This window comes from Papio anubis, chromosome 5 (genome assembly GCF_008728515.1).
Source record: "Papio anubis isolate 15944 chromosome 5, Panubis1.0, whole genome shotgun sequence".
In the NCBI taxonomy this organism is placed as follows: Eukaryota; Metazoa; Chordata; class Mammalia; order Primates; family Cercopithecidae; genus Papio; species Papio anubis.
The window spans coordinates 14,086,844-14,112,576 of record NC_044980.1 but is presented as its reverse complement, the minus strand read 5'-3'; the positions used below and the strand labels follow the sequence as shown (position 1 = coordinate 14,112,576).

The 25,733-nt window shown below is 43.2% G+C and overlaps 1 protein-coding gene across 1 annotated transcript in view; it reads left to right on the top strand.

Annotated features, from left to right (window-relative positions):
* ANKH (ANKH inorganic pyrophosphate transport regulator) overlaps positions 1 to 25,733 on the top strand; it is a 160,041-nt gene that overhangs the window by 94,546 nt on the left and 39,762 nt on the right. The window contains exons 2-6 of the mRNA XM_003899511.4: positions 3,903 to 4,119; positions 14,868 to 14,986; positions 17,492 to 17,575; positions 22,214 to 22,384; positions 24,146 to 24,280. Coding sequence (XP_003899560.2) covers positions 3,903 to 4,119; positions 14,868 to 14,986; positions 17,492 to 17,575; positions 22,214 to 22,384; positions 24,146 to 24,280 — 726 coding nt within the window. The remainder of the gene's footprint in view (positions 1 to 3,902; positions 4,120 to 14,867; positions 14,987 to 17,491; positions 17,576 to 22,213; positions 22,385 to 24,145; positions 24,281 to 25,733) is intronic.

Below are 25,733 nucleotides of genomic sequence, written 5' to 3'. Positions count from 1 at the left end.
AAACAATTCACAATCCTAGATTTTGGGAAGGATGGGAAAGAAAACAAACCATACACTATTCTTGACGTCTGACAAATAGGTGATTAGAAGCTGTCCTAAATGGAGTTCTCTAGAAGCAAAACCTGTGTGTAGGGGAGGAAGCAGGGTAGGCGGTGGGGAAAAGTGAAGCGACGATGTGGTCCCCACTGGAGAGTGGCTTCACCCTGATCCCAGGGAGAACTCTGGAGCATGAATTGTACCACAGTGGTCCTACTTGCAGGCAGGACACTGATCTTATACACTCGGGTGGCTGCGTGCTGGTTGGATCTATGGTGGACGCGTCAGATGAGTTTCACTAATGCAAAGTGGCTAGGAGTACTTCTCCCTGACAAGAAGACACCTGTGAGCCGTTAGTGGCCAACTCCCAGCATCTGGGGATGGGTCCCCTGCCAGGTAAAGGATAGGGGATCTGGGTGAGACACCAACATTGTCCCCTGCAGAAGGCCAAAGGGAATTAATTTGGTAGATTGTCAAGTGGTAAGTTTTGCACATAGACAGGAGGAGCCCGTAGACTAGAGATGTTTGTTGAACACAGGCACTTGATATAAAGGAGGTTTTTGGTTTTTATTTTGGTTTAGGGTGTTAATGTATTCCATCAGGGAAAATTTGTTTCTAAGAAAGGCGTCATGGCAGGTGTGCTCTGCAGAGGCTGAGAAGGTTCTTATGGAAGTTTTCACCGTTATTAGTGGAAAAAAGGAAAACAATTAGAGATAAAATTGGAAACAATTATCAGAAGCTAGCTTATATAATACCAACTGAGTCAGAAAAATGATAATGAGTTCCTATGGCTAGCATACATTTTTATTCTAGATTTTTTTTTAATTGTATTTTCACATTGGTATTTTCCTGTAAACGCATTTTTCCTAACAGTGCATTGCAGAGAATGTCAACCCTTAAGTTCTCATTCTACCAGTCAGCTGTGTCTCCTGGTGAAGGAATGAAACAAAGGCACAGAATGTGAAGCCCTTGAGTTTTGCCGAGTAGCTCTGCCAGTGCTTCTGCCAAAGTCTGCTGACGCTGAATTACATGTAGGCCCACAAACTACATCACCCCTTGAAACTAAGGAATAACTTGAAGAGTAACATGAAATACCTCCTTTCATAGATTCTGAGGCACACTCCTTCCACCTCCATATTTTAGCAACTCGGAAATCTGGATACATTTTATAATCAATGACATCCAATTACAATTGGGAATATTTTGTCTTTTTTCTTTTTTTGGAGTGCAGTGACACGATCTCAGCTCATCGCAACCTCCACCTCCCAGATTCAACTGATTCTTCTGCCTCAGCCTCCAGAGTAGCTGGCATTGCAGGCTCGCGCCACCACGCCCAGCTAATTTTTGTATTTTTAGTAGAGACGGGGTTTCACCGTGTTGGCCAGGCTTGTCTTGAACTCCTGACCTCAAGGGATCTGCCCACCTCGGCCTCTAGAAGTGCTGGGATTACAGACGTGAGTCACCGCGCCCGGCTGGAACATTTTTTCTTTCTTAGTGGCATATAACTAATAATGTACCTTACTGTTGTGTCAGACCCATATTGACTTCAGTAAGGATGACACCACGTTCAAGAGGCCAAAGAAGAGACCCGGAGCCAGTGATTGAGACCTAAACCCTATTTACCGAGGGGACTTACATACAGGGAAGTCCAGTGGTGGCAGGCCCGACAGGAGAGCTGCTACCATTTGTAAAAAGCATGCAGTTTACGTAGATCAGGTGCATCAGCATTCTTAGGGTATGTTTAAGTTATTATTCTTATCAGGTGCATCTACCATGCAGGGTCATTCTCAGGGTGTGCTGAAGTTCTTGCTATCAGATGTATCTGCCATATGCTTACAGTCTATAGTATCAGATTCAGTGAAACACAATGGTGGATTGAGTTTACTTTGTTTTGTTATAATGTAGTATGATTCTCATATATGTTTGAAGATGAGTTCTTGAATCTTTTGTTGTATTCAGTCTCCTCTTTCAAGCACCCTTTGGTATTGTTGAGATTAGCTTTACCCTGTATAGCAAGGTAGCTCTCAGACTATGGCTATAACCATATACTTGTAGGGAAAATTATCAACAGCTGTCTTGATTAATAGAAATAGGAAATAGACAGGAAAAGTGAATTTCTTTCTTCTTCTTTCAGTTTACATAGCAGAGACTGAGTATGAATTCTGTGAATGTGATCGTGTCTCTATTGGATGAGTGACAAATGGCAGGCCAAGACTTTAGCGTATCTTTTTTCTTAAAAATATGTTGTGGATATATGTCATTCTGCATTTGTCAGAATCCACAGAATGTACAATATACCAAGAGTGAGCCCCAATGTAAACTACATTACACTAGTCACCCCTATCCACAGTTTTACTATACATGGTTACAATTACCCGTGGTTGACCAAGGTTCAGAAATATTAAATGGAAAGTTCCAGAAATAAACAATTTATAAGTTTTAAATTACATGCCATTCCGAGTAGTGTAATGAAATCTCTCACCATCTTGCTTCATCTCTTTCTCATCACAAGGAGTACAGTAAGATATTTTGAGAGAAAGACCACATTCCTATAACTTTTATTATAGTATATTATTATAATCTGTTTGATTATTGTTGTTACTCTCTTACTGTGCCTAATTTATAAATTAAACTTTCTCATAGGTATGTATATATAGGAAAAAACGTGGGTACTTTCCATAGTTTCAGGCATTCACTTGGGGGTCTTAGAATGTATCCCCTAAGGATAAGAGGGGACTACTGTCTGGTCTTTGAGTAATAATGATGTATCAGCGTAGATTCATTGATTGTAAGACATGTACCACTCTGGTGTGGGATGTTGATAGCAGGGGAGGCTCCATGTTTGTGGGGGGCAAAGGATATATGGGAACGCTCTGTACTTTCCGCTCAATTTTACTATGAACCTAAAACTGCCTTGAAAACAGTCTGTTTTTTACAAATATATAACTATACAGAAAGCCCGCTCTTCTGCATAGTTGCCTGTTCCTAATGACAGAGGCAGTGTTCTAGAGGCATTTCAGTCGGAAAGCTGTCGCTACCTGGACATCCATTCCCACTGGTCTGCTGTTACTTATTTGTCTACGGGGTGGGAAAGTTAGTTTGGAAGTACCATCCCAACAAGGCCTGCAGTGCCTAAGAGTGTCTGTCTTGGAGGATGTCTAAAGTATTCAGGGTATTTTACGACCGCATCTTCCTGTATAACCATTATCCAAAAACATTTGTTTTTTAGTCTAAAGGTGTTCTTTTCATATGTGTCTGCATAGAGCTCAGGAACGTATTTCAGGCCAAAATGTAGGAATCAGGTAAACAACATGCATTAATGAAGAATATAATAAATTCCTTCAGTACTTTTTTCATAGCATAGAACTCTGCTATGAAGAATACATAACGTATACCAAGTATTTAAGATTACATGTACACACATGAACACACACACCCCCCTTCTTTAAAGAAAAAAGAACCCATCCCCTTGATATAAACCGTTAGACTCATTTCCAGCGTGTCTGTTGCCATTATGTCGATTCAGCCTGCAAACAAAATTTAACGTTTTAGTTTTTTAAAAAAATCAACTTTTAACCAAAACTTCTTAGAATTATTTTTCAATATTAGCATAAACTATTTGTTGGTGTTTTGCTATTATTTTAACTGCAGTGGACAGGTATCTCCTTCACAAAAAGAAACTCAAACTGAAGCTGATGTAGACGAAAATGAAAACCAATCACCTTTATCCAATTACATGAGATGTACCCTATAAGTTCTTCGTGTTTCTATAGAAACGTGATCTGCTAAGTTTCGTCTTAGGGGTGTGATTCCCCAGAGAAGAGACGACATTTCTAATACTTGTGGGTTTTTTTCCCCCTTCCCAGGCCTTGAACCGGGGCATTGCTGCTGTCAAGGAGGATGCAGTTGAGATGCTGGCCAGCTACGGGCTGGCGTACTCCCTCATGAAGTTCTTCACGGGTCCTATGAGTGACTTCAAAAATGTGGGCCTGGTGTTTGTGAACAGCAAGCGAGACAGGACCAAAGCCGTCCTGTGTATGGTGGTGGCCGGGGCCATCGCTGCCGTCTTTCACACACTGATAGGTGAGGCCACCGACCGCCACTGACCAATCTAGCTTTGGCAATTTCTTATTCCTTTCCATTGATTTAAATATATTTATTGAGATAAGTGGTTTCTTTACTAATTATCACATTTCTTATGAAATTTTCAGGGAATAGAAGGAAAGTGCTTGTGCTCCTAGCTTAAGACAATAATGTGTTTTTTCTGGGGAGCTGTAGTTTTTGTGTCTCTGATTCCCTAAGTAAAAGGGAGTGATTTCATTAGTAGGCGATTACACCTAGGAATAACATTTGGTAAGGCCAATAAAATAGCAGGTGCTTTAATTAGAGATACGTGTGCATCACTGTACTGGGTCATTGAATCTTAAGAATAAAAATAGAATGACTGTTATTTAGAATTAATGCTTGTCAGCAGTGAGAACAAATGACAGATTGTTCTATTTATTAAATTAATTTGTTCTAGGATCTTATTCCATTTTATTCAAAAACAAGACTAAATACTTTTGTCATAGCATTCTTTCCATGAAACAACAGGAAAGCTGCATCATACATACAGTGACTGGCCTCCGGTTTACCAAGACCCTGGAAAAGCAGCTCTCTTTCAGGGCTGGAGTTCTGCTGCTGCTGCTTTCGTGCTGGGAGTAAAGCCTTAAGGGCATGATTTCTGAATGTCGTGGCTTTAAAGCAGCTTTGCTTACCTGGCATAAAAATTGAGTGGTACCTCTATTGAAGCCAGTTACATAAAACACTGTGAATGACACTTCATAAACCCATTGTGTACCTCAAAATTGTTGCTGATTGTATAAAATGCATGGCTGTCAGTGGTGAATAAAGGAACCAAAAGATTAACCCAGACCATTTGCAATGTGTTTGCATGGCAGCTAATGCTTACTCACATAACTGCAAATCTGAATGTAAATAAGGAAAGACCTTTGTGGTTTTCCTTTTTAATGTGGCATAAAATTTTGTGCTAAGAGCAGTGTGGAAGAGAGTGTGTCTGCTGGTGGACCAGACATTCAGCCAAAGCGTTGATATTGATCCTTTAATTTGTGCTCAGAGCTTCAGGGCATGGAGTAAAGAGGAGCTGCCTCTGATTTCCTCAGTTTACACCCTAAATGCTGACCGTGGACTGAGTGTTTGCACAGGTACCTGTATTTGAGTAAATTTCTGCTACATTTGATGTGAGCCATTTTCAAAGAGTACATGTACAGTATTTGAAAAAAAAAAAAAAAGCCATATATTTTGTAAAATAAGGGGCTTCCTTAAATGAGCAAATGAGTTCCCTTTGCTGCTAGCTCTTTTTTTACTTGGACTTATGAATAATCCAACATTCCCTATTTAGCCATGGTTGAATGAGACTTTGGGACTAAACAGCTAGTTATCAGTTGTCAGTAATTCTGGAAGAGAAAAGCTAAGCATCCCGTGTTATTGAAGTTGTCGGGAAGAAAAGGTGGTCATTGAAATAAAAATCAGTGTCATTTTAGCTTTTCAATTTTAAAATATAATTACAAAATTTTAAATTTAAACCAAAATGGTTTTCTATATCTCATATATATTTAATAATCATTATTCGTTTTTATACTTCTGCAATCACAGCATTTTTCCATCCACCAAACAAATGTTTTCCACAGTTGCTATGAAAGCACATATGGATTTCTTTGGAACATTTGAAAACCAGATTTTAATGACGTACCCTTTTCTAGAGTGTTGGCCTCCTTACCATTTTCTGCCTAAGTCTTGAGCCACTCTCCTGCCTCTGCCATCTGCTACATCGGGCATCTTTGCTCACCTTTCTGCCTCCTTCTGTTTTTAGTAATCCTATAAGCTTTTCTATATCCAGATCCTGCCCATTTTCTTTCCCATAACCGTGGCCACAAGTTCCATGACGGGATGTTGCTGTCCCTCCACCCCCTAGCCATTCCTCCCACCGCTTTCCTACGTCACTGAACGTTGCCCTTCCAATGGCAGTCTCTATGCATCACCTATATTTGACGCTTACACCCATTTTCACTTCGTAGTAATCCTGAAAACAGCTACTTATATTTCTACTTCAGCAGTCAGCTCCTGGATAACTATGTGTGTGACAGGGGAACACTGAGGTAGATAAAACAGAAAAGGAAATACTCCCAGTATTTTTGACTTGAAAAGCCATTGTATGATTTCAAGCAGTCTTCCAATTATATTTGCTTGGGCTGATATTGAAATGAGCATATATTCCCTACATGTATAGCTCCTGGGTGGGGCCTACAGTAAGTACAGGAAGGCTTGTATTATAAATTCATCATGCTGAATTCAGAGTGGGAATATAAATGAGATACATCGAGGTTTAAATTAATTTCTTTCTAGTCTTTTGTCCAGGCAAAAGTAGTTGAATTGTCTTCAACATTTCTTTAAGTGCTAGTTTCCCATCACCTTAATGAATGTATTTCCTTTTAGCAAGTTCTTCTAATTTTTCAAAGGCATTTATTTTTGACATGTGAGAGCATAGAGCAGGAAGAGATTTTCTTTTTGGGGTTGGGACAGGCCTCATGGATGGAGTCATTTCTCAACCGTCTCTGAAGGATGAGGTGCATTTCAGCACTTTCTTCAATTTGTTTGTTTGTTTGTTTGTTTGTTTCTGAGACAGAGTCTTGCTCTGCTGCCCAGCCAGGAGTGCAGTGGTGCGACCACAACTCACCACAACCTTGACCTCCTGGGCTCGATCAATTCTCCCACCTCAGCCTCTTTAAGTAGCTGGGACTACAGGTGCACGCCACCACATCTGGCTAATTTTTTTTTTTTTTTTTTTTTTTGTAGAGATGGGGTTTTGCCATGTTGCCCAGGCTGGTCTTTGAATTCCTGAGTTCAAGCGATCTGCCTACCTGAGCCTCCCAAAGTGCTGGGATTACAGGCATGAATCACCACACCCGGCCAGCACAGCACTGTCTAATTTTTCCTTATCTTTGTTACAGAACGGAGTCAAGAATTTGCCCTGTGTGCTATAAGGAATATTTTGCTATAGCCATCTAAAATCATCCCAACATGATGTTCTCTATGTTAGACTTTTTCTCCCCAGTCTGGATGAACCTCAACACTTCGTACTTTTCACTGTTTACTAATAATTTACCAATCCCTGGAGGATCTTCTGCACTTACAAGGGATTTCCAGTGCGGACATTACCAGCTCTGAAAAATCAGTTGCAGATGTATCTTCTCACTTTCACTAACGCGGTGTCCCCTCTGTGCATCAGTTAATGGGTCACAGTAGGATGATTGAAATAGGCTCAGGTCAAAGAGCACTAAAAGCTTTTGTAGTGTCATCCCTCATTCACTGGGTTTGCCCCAATAAAGGAAAGAAGGAAGGAACCTTTTACTAGGTCCTTTTCATTAGATTTACTGTAGTTAAGGAATTATTTTTTCTTACATTTCTTTTTTTTTTTTTTTCTTGACCCCACTATTGAGCTAGGCATTCTCCCATCTTTGAGAACTTTGCGCTTGGTAGTGGATTTCCCCAGACAAGGCTGGGGTACATTCCACTGACCATTCAGACACTTCCCTGGGAATGCTTGGTGGAGATTGCGAGGGAAAGATGGCCCCAGAGAATGTGCCCAGCAACTCTTCCCGCCCAGCCAAACCTTGTGCAATAAGCCAGTAGAGCAGACACTTGGAATTGTGTTGGATTGAGAGAATTGAAGTCTAGAAGGTCCACCGGACAAGAGTTACTGTCCATTCTATGCACACCCGTAGCCTGGCTCGAGATACCCAAACTGCACAAGCCTTGGGAGTATTTCTTGGCCCTTGTTGAGCAGCTGCAAGTATCTCTTTTTTAGCTGAACTACAGCCATGATCTGTCATAGACACCATTTTCTAAAACTGCATTGTCCTGCTAGATTCAGTTACAAAACAGAAACAAAGAGTACAGAGCCCAGGGTTTGCCATCACCACACCTTCATTTAGGCCAGTGGTTGTGGTGCATGGAGGAAAGCATGCTGACCTTGCATTTGACCCCATTTGGGTCCAAATTAATTTCACGTGCATGGAAATTAGTATTGCCTAACCTCCTAATTCACGAAGATGTTGAAACTGCTGCTGTGGATTTTAACTTTCTTTACACGTTTATTCTTAACAGTAACCTGTGAGGCCCTTGCCATGTTCTGAAGCTGCCTGGGTAGGCAGCAGAATTCAGGAGAACAAAACTGCAGGTTCCTGTGCCCTTCCAGTGAGCCACTGAAGTAATTTCTGGCCCAGTTCTGTTTGCCAGACTTCTTTTTTCAAACTTTTCCATTGTTCATGGGTTATTAACCAGCTCTGTAAAGAGTAAATTAGTATAATTTGCCATAATTTAAACCAACGAGGGTGCTAGGAGTGAACGGACAGTGTCAGTATGGTCTTACAGTTTATTGCCATGTAGAAAACCATCCCGATCCTCAGCAGCTCAAAACACAAGCATTTATTTTTGTTTGCAAGACTACAGATTGGCTGGGTGGATCTTTGGAACTTGACTAGGCTCCTGCCTCTGTGGTCAACTGAGGGTCAGGAGGTCGCTCTGCTGACCTTGGTGGGCTCCTTGTTAGCGAACATCCGGCCATCCTAGATGGCCTCTGTTGGAACAGCTGAGCTCTCCTCCATATAGTCTCTCATCCTCCACTAGCTTTGCCTGGGCGTTTTTAGACGGCTCTTTTAGACGGCTGTGGTGATGCTCCAAGTGAAGGGACAGAAGCACACCTGATGACTTCCTGAGGCCAGGAATCAGAACCGGCCCACCATCACTCCCACCCACACTGCTGACCAAAACAAGTCACAGGCCGGCCCAGATTCACGGGGTGGGGAATAGACCCTGACTTTTAGTGTGAGGAGCTGCCAAATCATGTGACAAAGAGTAGGGATATAAGTAGAGGGAAGACTCAGGGATATTTTTGCTACCAGTATATCCCAGTCACTTTATTTACTTATTTATTTATTTGTTTATTTATTTATTTTTTATTTTTTGCTCTGTCACCCAGGCTAGAGTTCAGTAGTGTAATCTCGGGTTATTGCAACCTCTGCCTCCCAGGCTCAGGTGATTCTCCTGCCTCAGCCTCCCAAGTAGTTGGGATTACAGGCGCCTGCCACCATACCTGGCTAATTTTTGTATTTTTAGTAGAGACGGGGTTTCACTGTGTTGGCCAGGCTAGTCTTGAACTCCAGACCTCAGGTGATCTGCCCGCCTTGGCCTCCCAAAGTGCTGGGATTACAGGCGTAAGCCACCGCGCCCAGCCTCCCAGTCACTTCTTTTAGGGGTTATGGATTTCAACATTTATTCAATCAGCACACTGGGCTAGATCCTGAGAATTCAAACATGAATAAGAAATGGTCTCTAGAAAGAAGCAGATCTCCTGCAATAAATTATTCTGAACTCCACTCCACCAAGTCTTGATGCCAGTGAGACAGAATTCTTGTTCTTGTGTTAAAATTTCACAGTTACTTTACTTACATTGTGCATGGGTTTATGGTATCTCTTCAAGACCTAGGTGATATTTATGCCTCCCATCCCCAACACTGGACACATGTTGCCTAGTATAGATTATATAGATGGGTGATATTAAATGTCTGTATCCCAGCCCAGATGCAGGAGACTGTCCCCTTCACAGCTGTGTTAGTGTGTGTAGTACCTGATGCATACGAGTCACTCAACATGTATTTATTGAAGTGATTTAAATATGGCCTATCAGCCATATAAACACACATACCTTGGAAATAATACCCTAGAAGCACAGGGGTGAAATTACCTGCTCCCATGAAAAGCCTCGCAAGCTGGTCACGGTGAGTCAATAACAGCACCTGTGAGACTTTTAAACATTGAGAACTTGGGAATTTGAATTAGAATAATGGTTCTCAAATTTGCCTATTGGATGTGGAAAAATGTATCTAGACTTATTTCGGTTAATACTGACACTTTATGGTTTGTAACAGCTCCTGGATGAACAGGTTTGAGAACCACTGATTCAGAAAGGGCCTATGGCCCTGGCTGGCTGAGGTCAGTGGACCCGTGAATCTGAAGGGCACTTTCTGTGTCCCTTGTTTAGGAGGGTCAAAGCTGTCAACCTGTAAACAGGTCAAGTCACTGTCTTCTTGCTGTTGCAGTGTCATAAAATTTGTTTACATCTGTTCAAAAACCTTGTTTAACTTTTTTTGTAATGTTCTGCTCTTCATAAGGAATACAGGCTGTTTTAGAACAGTCTTGGTAAGGCAGTTTATAGAAGCTGAAGGTTGCTAAATATTGCTAAGGCAGCTAGCCTGGTAATCATGGACTCTATGCAAAGCACTTTAAACAAATTACCTGCCCCCCACCCCCCCAAATAGCTCTAGCTGGAAATAGCTCAGGGGCATAGGAGGGAGGGAGTCGCCCCAAGAGAGTGGGTGAAAACAGTTGTTGGGATTTTATACTCACAGCTCCCAGGGTAAAGTAACCTCTCTAGTTATAATCAGACTCCTCTATCATGTAGGGGAAGTGTAGAAGGACGTTAGAAAACCTGTGAGGAAAAGCTTCTTCCCGTGGCCTTCAAATATCTCCTGGAGTAGCTGAAAGAGAAAGAGACTGAAATAAAAAGAAGTTAAAAGAAGCAAAGGCAGCCTCAAGCCTCATAGGTCCCACAGTACTCTGAAACCCAGGGAGCTAGGACAAGCCCTGGATGCTGAAGAAGGCAAGAGTTTGGGGACACCTTCCCACAGAACCAGAAAGCTGGGCTGGGCTCATCCCCAGGAGAGTGGATGGCGAACGCCCCAGCAGTCCCTAGACCCTGTAAATATTACATGTTTAGCCCAGTTACTCTGCATGAAGGCACGGTTTTTGATGTTTCTGTTAAACTATTGTAATAAGTAGCTACCTTTAAGAAACTGAGGTTAAATTATATGGAGAGTTTATTTGGACCAAGATTGAGGATCGCCACCTGGGACACACTTCCCAGTGGCCTTGGGGAGTGCTCCTTTCAACCTTTGTTACAAGCAGGTTTTCAAAGGCAAAAGGGGCTGGGTGCAGTGGCTCACGCCTGTAATCCTAGCACTTTGGGAGGCTGAGGTGGGTGGATCACCTGAGGTCAGGAGTTCAAGACCATCCTGGCCAACATGGTGAAACCCCATATCTACTAAAAACACAAAATTAGCTAGGTGTGGTGGCACATGTCTGTAGTCCCAGCTACTTGAGACAGGAGAATTGCTTGAACTCAGTGGGGGAGGTTGCAGTGAGCTGAGATTGCGCCACTGCATTCCACCCTGGGCGAGACAGAGCGAGACTCCGTCTCAAAAGAAAAAAGGCAAAAGGGGACAAGGAATGGGCCAACACGAAGTCGCTTGACGGGAATACTCATTGATTTACGGTATAGGGTATGGATTGTGGTGTCCAGCATATGGCATTTGATGGCTACTTGGCATCAGTTCATCTGGAGCCCACATAGCAAGTGGTTTCAAGGTCATTATTAGCTCAAGGTGGGAGTGAGACGTGACCGCTGTCACACGTCGTCACATTTCAGTGCATCTCTAGGCCTGATAATTAAAGGGGCTGCCCTTCCTCAGATGAGTTTCTTTTTCTTCTCAGCAGGGGGAAGCTTATGTATATTGATCTCTGTATTTCTGGGTACTTCAAGCAGACTGCATGCCCTGCTCTCAGCTGCTGAAACTCACATTTCCCATCCGATCTTCCTGCCACCCCAGAGTTTAACATGAAAATAAGCCTCTCTCTCCCTCTCTCAGAAGCTGCTTGTACCTGTGTTCCAGGGCTGCCATAACAAAGTGTCACAAACCAGGTGGTTTAAGCAACAGAAACTGAGCGTTTCACAGTTCTGGATGCTGGAAGTCTGAGGTCAGCGTGCTGCAGGGGTGGCTCCTTCTGAGAGATGGGAGGAAGACTGTCTTCCAGGCCTCTCCCCAGCTTCTGGGTGTTCGCTGGCAATCTTTGGCGTTCCTCGGCTTGTAGAAGACTCACCCCGGTTTCTGCCTTCATCTTCACACGGCGTTCTCTGTGTGTGCATCTACCTCTGTGTCTGAATGTCTGTTTTGTAAGAACATCGGTCATTGGATTGAAAGCCCACTCTACTCCAGTATGACCTCATCTTCACCAGTTTTTTTTTTTTTTTTTTTTTTTTTTTTTTTTTTGAGACGGAGTCTCGCTCTGTCGCCCAGGCTGGAGTGCAGTGGCCAGATCTCAGCTCACTGCAAGCTCCGCCTCCCGGGTTCCCGCCATTCTCCTGCCTCAGCCTCCCGAGTAGCTGGGACCACAGGCGCCGCCACCTCGCCCGGCTAATTTTTTGTGTTTTTAGTAGAGACGGGGTTTCGCCGTGTTAGCCAGGATGGTCTCGATCTCCTGACCTTGTGATCCGCCCGTCTCGGCCTCCCAAAGTGCTGGGATTACAGGCTTGAGCCACCACGCCCGGCCATCTTCACCAGTTATATCTGCAGTGACCTTATTGCTAGATAAGGTCCCATCCTGAGATGCCAGCGGTTAGGATTTCAGCATCTGAATTTTGAAGGGACGTAGTTCAGCTTATAATACTCCCCTTTCACCAATTCCATAGTCCCCAGCTTCAGCCACAGCAGTCAGGTCCCCTCAGCTGGTGTTTTATAGTGACCGTAACCTTCACCAGGGGATTTTAGCTCATGAGCTATTCCTAGCCAGCCCTGTGCTCTTGCACTTGGCATTGTGTTCGTTGCTCTACTCGCCTGGCACAGCTGCCTTTACCATTGCCAGTGGCCTCAGCTGAGAGGTGGGTGTGGGGACAGCGATGTGGGCAAGGTCAGGATGGTCTCCTTGCAGATCTCTGCACAGTGAACATTTGTTCACTGAATGAAAACACATGTGCAAATAAACAGCAGCAACAACAATAAACTTTGAACAAAATTTCCACAGTTCAGCACCCAAAGTAGACCATTTGTATGATTAAGTAACATCTTCATTCTGGCTTTGTGTTTAAGCCAGCTTAGCTCATGTCTGAATGCAATTCTTACCTGGCCGCAAAATCAGACAGGAGCTCTCCCTCCCTGCCTTCCCAGGTCAAACCTCTACTAATCCCCTTTTCATCTCTGCACAGCTTCTGATCCAAACGACAGGGACGTCACAGCTGCCTCCTTCCATCCATGTCCCTTGCTGTAACTAATCCCATCTTCCTAGGTCTCTTTTCTTTCTGCCATGTGACATGCCCCCTCTTGGATTTCTCTTCTTGATGCCTCAGTGGTTCTGATGGCCCTGCTACCATGACACCTGGCACCTTTGTTCACCTGGCAGCTGACCTTCTGGTTGTTCACCTCTACCCTGCCTGGAAGGACTAGGAGCTTTCCTCCTTCACTCTCCTCGACCTGGCCCACCTCACTCTCTGAAGATTGTAGTCACTCCAGCCTCCCACCTCTTGAAACCACTTACTCACACCTCTAATACCCATAGTTGTAAGAGAATGAAAACTGTAGGCACACCTACTCTTATAACATTCATAAGACACTGTGAAAAACATGAAGATTATTATTTTCTTGTCTTTCTTTTCCTTTCCTTCCCTTTCCTTCTCTTTCCCCTTTCCTTCCCTTCCCTTTCCTGTTTCCTTTCCTTTCCTTTCCTTTTGTATTTTTCCTTCCCCTTCCCTCCCCTCCCCTCTCCTCTCCTCTTCTTTTTTCTTTTCTTTCTTATAAAGACGGGGTCTCACTCTGTTACCCAGGGTGAAGGACAGTGGCACGATCATAACTCACTGTACCCTTGAACTCCTGGGCTCAAGCAATCCTCCTGCCTCCACCTCCCAAGTAGCTGGGACTACCGGCATGTCCCACCATGCCTGGCTAATTTAAAAAAAAATTTTTTGCTAGAGACCAAGTCTCTCACTATGTTGCCCAGGCTAGTCTCAAACTCTTAGGCTAAGCAATCTTTCTTCCTCAGCCTCCTGAAGTGCTAGGATTACAGATGTCACCCATCTTGCCTGGCCTGTTATTTTTATATATAATCTAAACCTCTATCAATGAGGTAAAAAAAATAGCTCAATGTTTTATTTAACCTTTGGTAATAAGATCTGTCAGGATTCCTGACTAATACATTAGGAGACCTTTCTCCTTCTTCCCTATTCCTATTTGACACATATGCATTCATTCAGCCCGTACTGGCTTACTGCCTACTGTGTTCTAGTCACTGGTAACAAATTCTGATATTGGAAGGACTAGAAAAGCACCTCTGCAATGCCATTTTCCAGCATGCAGGACTATACCCTAAGTTGCCACCCTCTTCCCAAAAAGTGAAATAAAAGAACTAGCAAGTGCGAAAAAGCTAGCTTTAAAGTTTTATGGAAAGGCATATTAACATCTAAAAATTTTCTCTTAGTAAATAATTAAGAATATGTGTAAACATTTAGCTTCAAACCTAGCCACCAAGCATTCTTTTGTAGTATCAAAATGAGGGAAACCACCTAACTGTGTAACAGTAGGAGACTGGGCAAGCTGATACTCAGCAAACTCTCAAAAAGAAATTCAGTTCATTGAAGGGAATTCAAAGAAATAAAATGTGAAAAGATGATCATGGTTTACGAAAGAGTGTGTGTAATACAATCTCATTTTTATGTTAAAACACAGAACAATAAAAGAACTTGGTGATTGGAGCCCAGAGCATTGGCTGTGACTCACTGTGGGTAGAGGGATGAGATTATAGGCCATTTTTTTCTATTTGCATATCTCATTTTTCTGCGACGAACAAATACTACATTTAAAATTGTTTTTAAGCTTTTGAAATAAAAAGAATATAAAGATATCCTTTTCTAAATATTTCCACATATGCCTTTTGACCCATTGCAGCTTATAGTGATTTAGGATACTACATTATCAATAAACTGCACCATGTGGACGAGTCGGTGGGGAGCAAGACGAGAAGGGCCTTCCTGTACCTCGCCGCCTTTCCTTTCATGGATGCAATGGTGAGTAGAGAAGATCATTGGCTTTCTTTCTTTTTCTTTAGCTGGTGGTAAAATATACATAATATAAAATTTACCATTTTAGCTATTTTTGTGTGTACAGCTTAATGTCAAGAAGGACATTCACATTGTTGTGTAACCAATCTTCAGAACTCTTCGTCTTGCAAAACTGAGATTCTGTCCTCATTCTGCCCAGCTCTGGGCAGCCTCCATTCTACTTTGTAACTCTACAAATTCGACTACTTGAGATACCTCAAAAGAGTGGAATCATACAGCACTTGTCCTTTTGTGACTGACTTATTTCACTGAGCGTGTCTTCAGGGTTTATCCATGTAGTCGCAGGTGTCAGAATTTCCTTCCTTTTTAAGGCTGAGTCACTTTCCAGTGAATGTCTAGGCCACATCTTGTGTATCCGTTCATCAGCTGATGGACACTTGCATTGCTTCCGCCTTTGGGTTCTTGTGAGTAATGCTGCTATGAACATGAGTGTGCAAATATCTGAGTCCCTGGTTTTGGTTCTTTGGGGTATATACCCAGAAGTAGAATTGCTGGATCATATGCAAATTTGATTTTTAATTTCTTGAGGAAATAGCAGACTGATTTTCATAGCAGCTATACCACCAGCAGAGTACTCAGGTTCCAATTGTCTGTTGACTTTTAACCAGTTCATCTTGTCAATGTATTTAATTTTGCCACAAGTTCTGGTAGGTGGCAGGAAAGCCCATTTGAAAATTTTGTTGCAGATACACAGTTCTTTTCTGATATACTCAGGATCAAAGGATCAGAATCACTTTCTGATAAACTTACCACTTGTGTGGCACAGACACCCACAGTTTCAGAGTAAGAATCTGTTGAACATACTGGCAGGGATTCATTATTTTAATAACCAGCTTTACCCCGTTAGCTCAGGGCTGCCCACTTCCATAAATTCTTTGTCATGATACTGAGGAGTGCTTAAACAGCGCTTTCATTCTCTTCTGCTGTCTTATAAATATAAAAAAGACTTAGCAGAAAAGGAAAAAAATAGATATATGTATATGTTTTCCAATAAGGTCCAGTGCTGGAAAGTAAACCCTTTCCTTTGGCTCCATTTTGAATTATTCTTGGAAGGAGACTTAAAAATATGTTAGTCTGTATAGTTTTTTACCACCCCACCTCAAGTTTATATGCAGTTAGATGCATGATGTAAGTGCATAACTGGCTTCCCTGCAGTGCCTGAATTAGCCCATGGTGGTGGCCCAGTTAGAGAACTGAAGGAAGTGGCCTTTCTGACATCCCTAAAGAGTCGAAGCCCAGCGTCCTGGCCAGGTCCATGCTGTTGCTCTGAGGTCTGTCCTCCCATCTGTGTTGGAAGTGGGACTCTACACACATAGAAGAGTTACAGTTACACGGTGAATTCCAGGAACTCAGGACTGTTAGTAAAAGTGGATTGCAGATTCTTAAGGACCTGGTAGTCCATGTCCCTTCAGCTGTATTTATTTGCCATAAGAGACTTTCTGAAATCAAACAGAACACCAGAGCATTTGTAATTGGTACCCTTTTCTTCCATGTTTCTTCTGTAAGTTCCCCCCAAAACCCTGGTATAACAGCACGAGATGGCTAATAAAAATGAAAATAATGAACATTTATAAGGACCAGATCAACTCCTCCCTCCCCACCCCCTCACCCCGGCAGCATGGCGCTGATGTATTGGTTGGAGAGAGAATGTTTAAAGCCAGGAAGCTTATTATATGGTGGCTGTCAGACAACAAAGCCAGCCCACAGCCGTGATTTGCAGATGGGCAGGGAATTAGCTGTTGCTCTGCTAAGTCTTGACGTGGACCTGGGGAATAGACCCTGCTTGTCGCATTGTGCGTAGCTCAGATGAAATGTCATTTCTGTGTCAGTCCAAATCAACCTTGAAGGTAAGAAGAATAATCCTTAAACAGAGCCCATCATGAACTTGAAACCTTCTCCAGACCTGCTGTTCCCCGGGCTTTTCATCTACTCCCCTCATAGCACCTTCCTCCTCATCTCCCAAAGTGTCAGGTCAGATCCTGCCCAAACTTGAAGGCAAGAAAACAGTAGACTCTAATCAGTCAGTGAGCGCCGGTAATAACTGTAATAACTCAGACCCAAATGAGAGCCCTCATGATGACGTGCATCACGTGGGAAGGATGCTGCTTTGGGACTAAGATGCTTGAGAGAGAGAGATTGCATTTCCTCCATTCTTGGTATTCCTTCAGCTTTCCTGCCAGGCATACAAACCTAATAGTGCACTAGTCTGCATGCAATTGGTGCTAAATAAATACCTGCGTGCAGTCCTTCACTCCACTGGAAAACTCTAACGTGGAACCAGCCACCAGATCAAGTTACAGTAATTTTACCAACCAAAGATTTATCAGACCTTGGCGCAAAGGCTCTGAGGGGCTATAAAGTATATTTCAGGAATGTCCAGTAAATCGCATCAACCAGAAACAGCATAATATTGAAGGTGTATCTCATGCCAAATTCTTTTCTTTCTGGCAGGCATGGACCCATGCTGGCATTCTCTTAAAACACAAATACAGTTTCCTGGTGGGATGTGCCTCAATCTCAGATGTCATAGCTCAGGTAAATATGGTCTGTGTGTCAATCAGAGTTCCTCAGAGTCCCCTTCCGGCATGTGTAACTGATGTGTGATTTACATTCATTCACTGTGCAGTACATTCTGCATTCGACCTGGTTTTGCCAGCACTGTTATATCACATAGAGACCTCAATAAATATTTGCTAAATGGTTGAGAAAAGGAAACTCGCTGTAATAAAAGTGTGTATAATCTTGCTAGAATACGGGCTGTAAGAATTTAAATTTAAATAAAGAGGTTTTGACCTTTATTTTTAAAGAGCTTGCATGTGAGATGACTCTACAGTCATACCTAGTACCTTTTGGCATGTCTTAGGGTCACTGTGCACTTGCCTGGGTGCCCTCTGTGTGGCCTAACGCTATGTCACTGTGTTCTAGAGAGAGGGCTCTTACGAATTATTCTTAAACGTTCTTATAATCCTCTGTTGTTACCATGCAGAGCTGCCATTCACAGGTCACTTCCCCACATTTAGAAAGAACCAGGAAGTTGATTCAGCTGCCTTTCCACGCTGTCTGAGAAGAAGGCCTACATCCCACTCTCTGTTGGGTCCAATTCTCTGAGCCCTGGCACTCAACCCTGGCTTTCTGTCCTTTCTTCTTCTACCAAGGATAGAGCATGAACAATTTTAGTGGAAAAATCGATTGAATTCCTATGATTTATGAGTTAACTAAGTTCCTACAGTCAGGGATTTGGGAGAATGATTTCTTCATAGAGGAGGAGGTTAGATTATCTCTACATGCCCTTCCAAATTCTCATTTCTTTCTTTTTTTCTTTTTCTTTTTTTTTTGAGACGGAGTTTCGCTCTTGTCAAATGGCATGATCTTGGCTCACTGCAACCTCCACTTCCCAGGTTCAAGTGATTCTCCTGCCTCAGCCTCCTGAGTAGCTGGGATTATAGGCACCTGCCACCATGCCCAGCTAATTTTTGTATTTTTTGTAGAGACGGGGCTTCTCCATTTTGGCCAGGTTGGTCTCAAACTCCTGACCTTAGGTAATCTGCCCATCTCAGCCTCCCAAAGTGCTGGGATTACAGGTGTGAGCCACCACGCCCAGTCTCATTTCTATTCTATGAACATTTCCATACATTTTTCCTTTCTTGCACACCCTGATCTCTTAGCCCCCTTCTTGAAATAATCTACTGTTGAACTGTTAGTATGAAGACCAATAATTTCCAGATTAATTGTGTTTACTCCGTGGATCACTATTATAAGTAGTTTAAATGGATTTCTACTAACACATTGTGTGTGTGTGTGTGTGTGTGTGTGTAAATACTGGCAATACTAGCAACCATCATTCTTTGGTATGTCTTTGTTAATTTTCTTAAGAGTGAGTAGAGAATTTTGTCCCAGTCTTACTGTCTGTATCCTCTGGGAGATGAACTAGACTGCCTTATTCACTCTAATCACTTCATTTGAAATTCAGTAAGCCTCTCTAATTTCAAACACTGGCATCAGCAAGTCGGTGAGCATTTGTGAGCACACATTTGTAGATGTGTGTTTTTTTAAAGGCAAAAAAAAAAAAAATTCCTTAACTTTGCCTGAAATAAACATAGTAGCCATCCAAGGACAGAAGAAGAAAAGCGTATCTCTGAAAAAGACTTTGCCAATACACCTACAGCCATTTTCCTCCTCTGTTTTAAACCTGATCCTGGCCCTTGCCTGTTGAGGGAAGGCCTGCAAGTTCAGAATAAACAGATCTGGTTAGTGGGAGCGTGGAAGCCAAGTTCAGATGCCATCTGGCTTCAGGCTGTGCCTGGTGGAGTAGTTATTTTAAACCTTGTTGCTTGAGTTCCTACCGCAATTTGGCCAGGGGAATAAATTCTCTTTTTAAAGTCTTTTACCCTCAGGCTTCCGCTTATTACCTGAAAATATTTGTTAGGTATGAAAACATACCTAAGTTGGTAATGAGTAAATAGATTCCATGCAAAGTACTTTGAAATACCACGTTGGCATAAATAGCACATAATCACCAATCACCAGTGATAAAATGGAAATCATTTATAATGCCTCAAATTTCAATGGCAATTCTCGAGGGGGGGGTTGTTTTGTTTTGTTTTGTTTTCAAGTTTTACTAAGTTAATGGGTTTCACATAATAGTACAAAAAACCTCTTGGTTTGGTGCAAACATGCAGTGCTTTTCTGTGCCGTCATTATTTTAACAGTTATATGTTCCAGTCAGTCATTGCCAAGGGATTCGTGAAAACATATTGCTGTTTTTGTTTTATTCCCTGGTCATCTGGACCTTCTTAGCTTGCTTGATATCAAGGTGAGAAGTCTCAAGGTTGTTTGCCGTCTTCGGATTTCCATCCTGTAACTCCTCTGCCATCATCAGCCCTGGCCTTTCAAGGTCAGCTGACATTCCAAGGCTGGTCAGATCATAATGTGTACATCCCCTGCATTCCTGTAAATCCCCTTATCTCCTGCCTTTTCATCTCAGCCTTCCGAGAAAATTCCTCTGAACCAACCCTGTGTTATGCATCTTCCTGCACTTCCGTGGTGCTTCTGCAAAAGGTTACACCATGGAACAAACTGATCAAACTGTGAATGCACAATCTTATCCCTCACCTCTGCTGACTCTGTAGGGATTATTTCAGAGGGTGTTTCTCTGCCTCTCACCTCCCAACATATAACCTCATTTCCCACCTCACAGAGTCAGTTGCAGCAACCAAATTCATCACCTTCCAGCCAACAAACCTACACACTTACCTTCCAGCCCTGCATCCTCCCCATTCTCTTCTCATTGTAAGGGAGGAAGTGTCCCTCCCCCCATCCAGGGCCACTCCTCTGGGTCCTGGCCTGTGCTGCTTTCTCAGGAACCTGTTCCCTGCTTTCTCATGCATCGTTTCCCTTGTCCTGTTGTGCTCAAATCTCTGCCATGTTAACACAGCAACAAGAAGCTTCCTGTGTATTTCACCTAACACTGTAGCTACACTTCTCTATCACTTTATAGCCAAACTTCCTGGGAGGGTGGCTTCTACTCACTGTCTTTTTCACTTCCCTTTCATTCTCTACCTACTTGAGGCTGACTTCCACCCCCATCAGCCCACCTAGATGGTTCTTACTAATGACTTTCCCACCATTAAACACAGCAGGCAGCTTCCCCGACCTTCTCTCTGTTGACTACCCCCTCCTCAGTCACACACTCCTTCCCACCGGCCCTCCCACCACTGCAGTCCTGGTTTTTACGTGCTTCAGCTTGTTTTTTCCATTGATATTTAGCCATTAAGGTTGATGTAGCTCAGGAATATGCATTGTCCTGCCTTTGTTCTCAGTATGCTTCTGAGGTCTTTGGAATGACTGGATCCCAGGAGGACTCTAGACAAAAGCTGGGCTGATTCTCTGATTTTTGCAGGACAGGGAGGTTAATACATTGTGAAGCTTGCTTTAGAGACTGTACCATTGGGTAGAGATATAAACATTATTGTAATTTCATTCTCTCCTGACTCTGGTTATTTCAACCTATTCTACTTTTATAGGTTAGTATTTTAAATATTAATATAAGTTGTTTTATAAATATTACTGTTGGTGTTTTTTGGCAGAATTTTCAGTGGCTCTTTTTTGAGGTAGGGTCTCACTGTTACCCAGGCTGGAGTGCAGTGACACAATTAAAACTCACTGTAACCTGAAACTCCTGAGCTCAAGTGAACCTCCCACCTCAGCTTCCAAAGTAGCTAGGACTACAGGCGCGCATCACCACACCTGGCTCATTTTTTAAAATCTTTTATAGAGATGGGGGTCTCACTATGTTGCCCAAGCTGGTCTGGAACTGCTGGCCCCCAGCAATCTTCCAGCCTCAGCCTCCCAAAGCACTGAGATCACAGGTGTGAGCCATGGCACCCAGCCCATTTTTAGTGCCTTCAATCCTATAAACATTACTGTCTGTTTTCCTGTATACATCATTGATCACTTCTGTTTTTTTCTTTGTTAAATGTAGCCTAGTTCTCTGGTGTGTGTTACATACACACGTGAGTGTCCAGCCTCGAGAGAGAAAAGCTACATTAAGTTGGTAATGAGTAAATAGATTCCATGCACAGTACTTTGAAATACCACCTTGGCATAAATAGCAAGTAATCACTAATCACCAATGGTACAATGGAAATTATTTATAATGCCTCCCATTTCAGTGGCAATTCTCGAGGGGTGTTTTTTTGTTTTGTTTTGTTTTTGTTTAATTTTACTAAGTTAATGAGTTTCACACAATAGTACATCTTGCACCAAATCTCTTGGTTTGGTGCAAACATGCAGTGCTTTTCTGTGCTGTCATTATTTTAAGTTATATGTTCCAGTCAGTCATTGCCAAGGGATTCATGAAAACATATTGCATAGATTGTTTTTTAAGCAGTAACCTTAAAAACGATGCCTTGAAAGATGCTTGTAGTTGCTTGAAAGAATTTTCATGGTGGGTATAACAGAATGATCAGTGTGTCCCTCCAGTCAACTGCAAACATCTGCACCTGAGTTACATGAGAGCGACACTAGGCCATCATCCAGTTTTCGCCTCTCTTTGCATAAAAGTCAAGATCTTTGCTCAGAGGTCTGTCTCAGGTTCCAGAGCATGGCCCTGTGCTTCTGTCGATCGGTTCCTGCTTCTCCCCTCTGACCTGTTCCCGTTCTCCCTTCTCTCAGGTTGTTTTTGTAGCCATTTTGCTTCACAGTCACCTGGAATGCCAGGAGCCCCTGCTCATCCCCATCCTCTCCTTGTACATGGGCGCACTTGTGCGCTGCACCACCCTGTGCCTGGGCTACTACAAGAACATCCACGACATCATCCCCGACAGAAGTGGCCCGGAGCTGGGGGTACGTCTGCCAACCCAACCACGGTCTGTCTGAGACTCGGAGTAGAATAAAACTGTGTTCTACCTCTTAGAAAATGAGAAATCAGTGACGTCAAAACATGAAATTGGCCGGGAGTCATACCCAGAGGCTGAGTGCTAGGTGTCTGCCGGGAAAGACAGTTGGAGAATTAATGAACTCAAACAGATGGATGTGATCAGAGATGTCACTGTCCAGCCTCCTTATCCCACAGGAGGAGACAGAGGCACAGAGAATCTGTGGCCAAGGAATAGATACGACACTCGTGGTTTCTCTTGCTCTTCTAAGTTACTCTGCAGTCAACAAAGGTTTCAGGACCCACGTTACCTTTGAGTTTACATTTCACTGGGTTTAATTTTATAGCAGGGATCCAGGCTTTGTTTATACTTTCTTCAACGTACCAGTCCCTTATTCAGGTACCTCCTGGGGACCGAGTACAACATTAGGTACCATAGGGCAACACAGAAATTTTGAGATATGGTCTCTACCCTCAAGCAGCATCATATCCCATTTGGCAGGTCAGAACAATACAGAAGCAACAATTAAACAGTCATCTGAGACAGCACATCACCTGCATGAGGATTTAGGAGCCATTAACACTGGGAGAAGGAACATAGTGATGTAGTGTAAGGTGCCTCCTTGGAGGAGGCAGATCTTGCTGTGCCCTGAAAGTTGAATAAGAAACAAGTAGGAGTGAGATAGAGAACCTTAGAGAGATGACCAAAGCATTCTGTTTGTTGTAAGTATAAACCGTATCTGATTTCTGTGTGTGCTAATTTTCCCTTCCCATAGGTATGAGACATCATTTGGTTTGTCTGCATTTAGCTGTAAGGCATCTACAGCCCTAAATTCATCCCCTCACCTTACCCTGATCCCCACTTGGGCCACACATTACTTTGTGGTGTCAAGCAGTAATTGTTTTGACCACTTACCTCCATCCAAGGTCAGGCTGTCAGTGAAATCCTATCTAGTTATCTCATCACTAGGCCAACCACAAATTGGTCTTGATGGTAACAATCTGTCTCTTAACATTTAGCCACCAGCAAAAGGAAATAAAGTGGCCACGATGGTTCTGTGATGTAATTCTCACCCTTGTGAACAATCAAAACCAAAATTGCATAATGAAAGCCAGGCTTTAAAGATATCCCACACCTTTGCCACAGAAGTCTTAGAAATCCCTTGTTCTTTACATGCCTTTATTTTGGTTATGCTTTTGAGCAGTTTACATGACGTCTATGAGAGCTCCGAGAATAAGAACCTCTGTAGTCAATTTCTACACTGCCAAAATAATTAGGCACATTTTTGTGAGCTGATTCCAAAATAAATTATAGTAACTTTTTTATTTCTAAGAGTTACCTCTTCCTGACATGGCTTCTAGCCAGCCCATTTGATGAGATTAACGAAGACTTAATTTCAAACCTGTTTCTCAGGCCCTAGATGTGGGTTCTACCTTGGTTAGAGATTCCCTGAGTCCCAGTATGGAAAAGAGTGGTTGGGATCCATTAAATTTCAGTGTGTGTTTTAATTTCACAGCAGCTTGCCAGCTGTCTCAGTTAATTTCTATTAAGACTGAACATTTTATTTTAATTCAACTTGGCTTGTCTACAGACACTTTTCCTTATATTACTTTCAAGTATAATGAATTGGCTCATGATTAACATACGAAGGAAAAGCTTTGATTCTGAATCGTTTTTTCCATTCTACTTGTAGAGTTTAGGTAACTTTTATCTTCGTTTCTTAATGTAGGGAGATGCAACAATAAGAAAGATGCTGAGCTTCTGGTGGCCTTTGGCTCTCATTCTGGCCACACAGAGAATCAGTCGGCCTATTGTCAACCTGTTTGTTTCCCGGGACCTTGGTGGCAGTTCTGCAGCCACAGAGGTAGGCCATGCTTTGGGGATGTGGGGCTTATAATCAGCTTGGTGGGGCAGGAGGTGCTGAAACTGATTTCCAGTTCTTCTTGAGAGCTCAAGTAATTCTCCAATTTTAAATTACATGACAGTCACCCTAGGAAACCATAAAGATCTCGTTCAGTGACGTATAATCATGTAATTGTATATTTTTATGATTATGGGAGAAAACCTGTCATGCCTGTCATACATCCTTCTTGCTTATCATATGAGGAACTGAGGCACAGAAAGAAAAGGTTAAAGGCACAGAACTCGCTGGAAGCTGGGCTAGTGTTAGAATCCAGGTTTTCTGACTCCTACTCCGTTTTCCACGTCCACGGAGCCAGCACCGGCCTCTTCACCGTGGTGGCAGAGGACGATGGAGCATGCCACGTGGCAGCCGAGTGGGACACACCCAGTGGCTGCAGGGCCGCTGCCTCTGTGTTGACCCAGCCTGCCCTCACCTGCCCTTCATCGTCATGCATGTGCCACCCCACCCGTCACCACCACACCCGCGCCTGGCCTGCCCACCTCAGATGGGGAGCTCCTTGATCGAACAGACTTTCTCTGGAAACTGGCAGCCACTCCAAAGAAAGAGTTGACTCATTTTTCCCTCTTTCAAGTTGGGTTTGAACAAATAGAATTACTTCATTGGCTTCCTCCTCCACTGCCCTCTGGAGAATTAATTCCAACTCTGGAACTGCTGCTCCCGAGGAAGGCTCATGGCTGCCCACGAGGGCCCCCTGTCCAGGGGCTGCCTTGCGGGGAGCGGTCTGGAGCCCTAACTGCACTGTCAGCATGTCTCCAGCCAGAGCCCCTGCCAGTTTCCATGTCCTGGGAAGCTGCTCATGTTCTCCTGGAAAGAGAAGCACATAAATCCGAAGCAGGACACTTTCTCTTGCTTCGGTGTGTTCCTGGATTTTGTTTTTTGAGTCATGAGCGTCATCTTGGGTGGCTACTGTAACACACAGTTTTTGTTCTTGAATACTTCAGTTCAAGTTTCTCATAAAAAGTATGGAACCCCTGCCACCTGTGTGCTAGAATTCCATCCTCCCCTTTAACAAAAGAAAAAGGACAAGTATACGTTAGAGCCATTTGAAAATTGCCCTCGATGGCATATAGGAACAGCACGTGGGGTACAGCGCTGGCATTTATTGGTCATCTGCTCATGTGCCAGGCATTTATGTACATTTCCTTGACTCCCCAATAACCCTATGGGATGGATATTATTCTTACTGTTCCACCAGAGGAGCAAGAAGGGGAGCTGTGGGAGAGGTGGTGCTTTGCACAGCTGGGGAGCGATGAGGTGAAGGTTTGGATCCAGGTCTGCCCGATCCCAATGCTCCTTTTTGTTCTAGCACACCACGCCACACCACACTTCCGTCACACTGCTGGGGACTTGCCTCATGTTCCTGGAACCTCCGGGCATTGCCGTTTCGTTAATT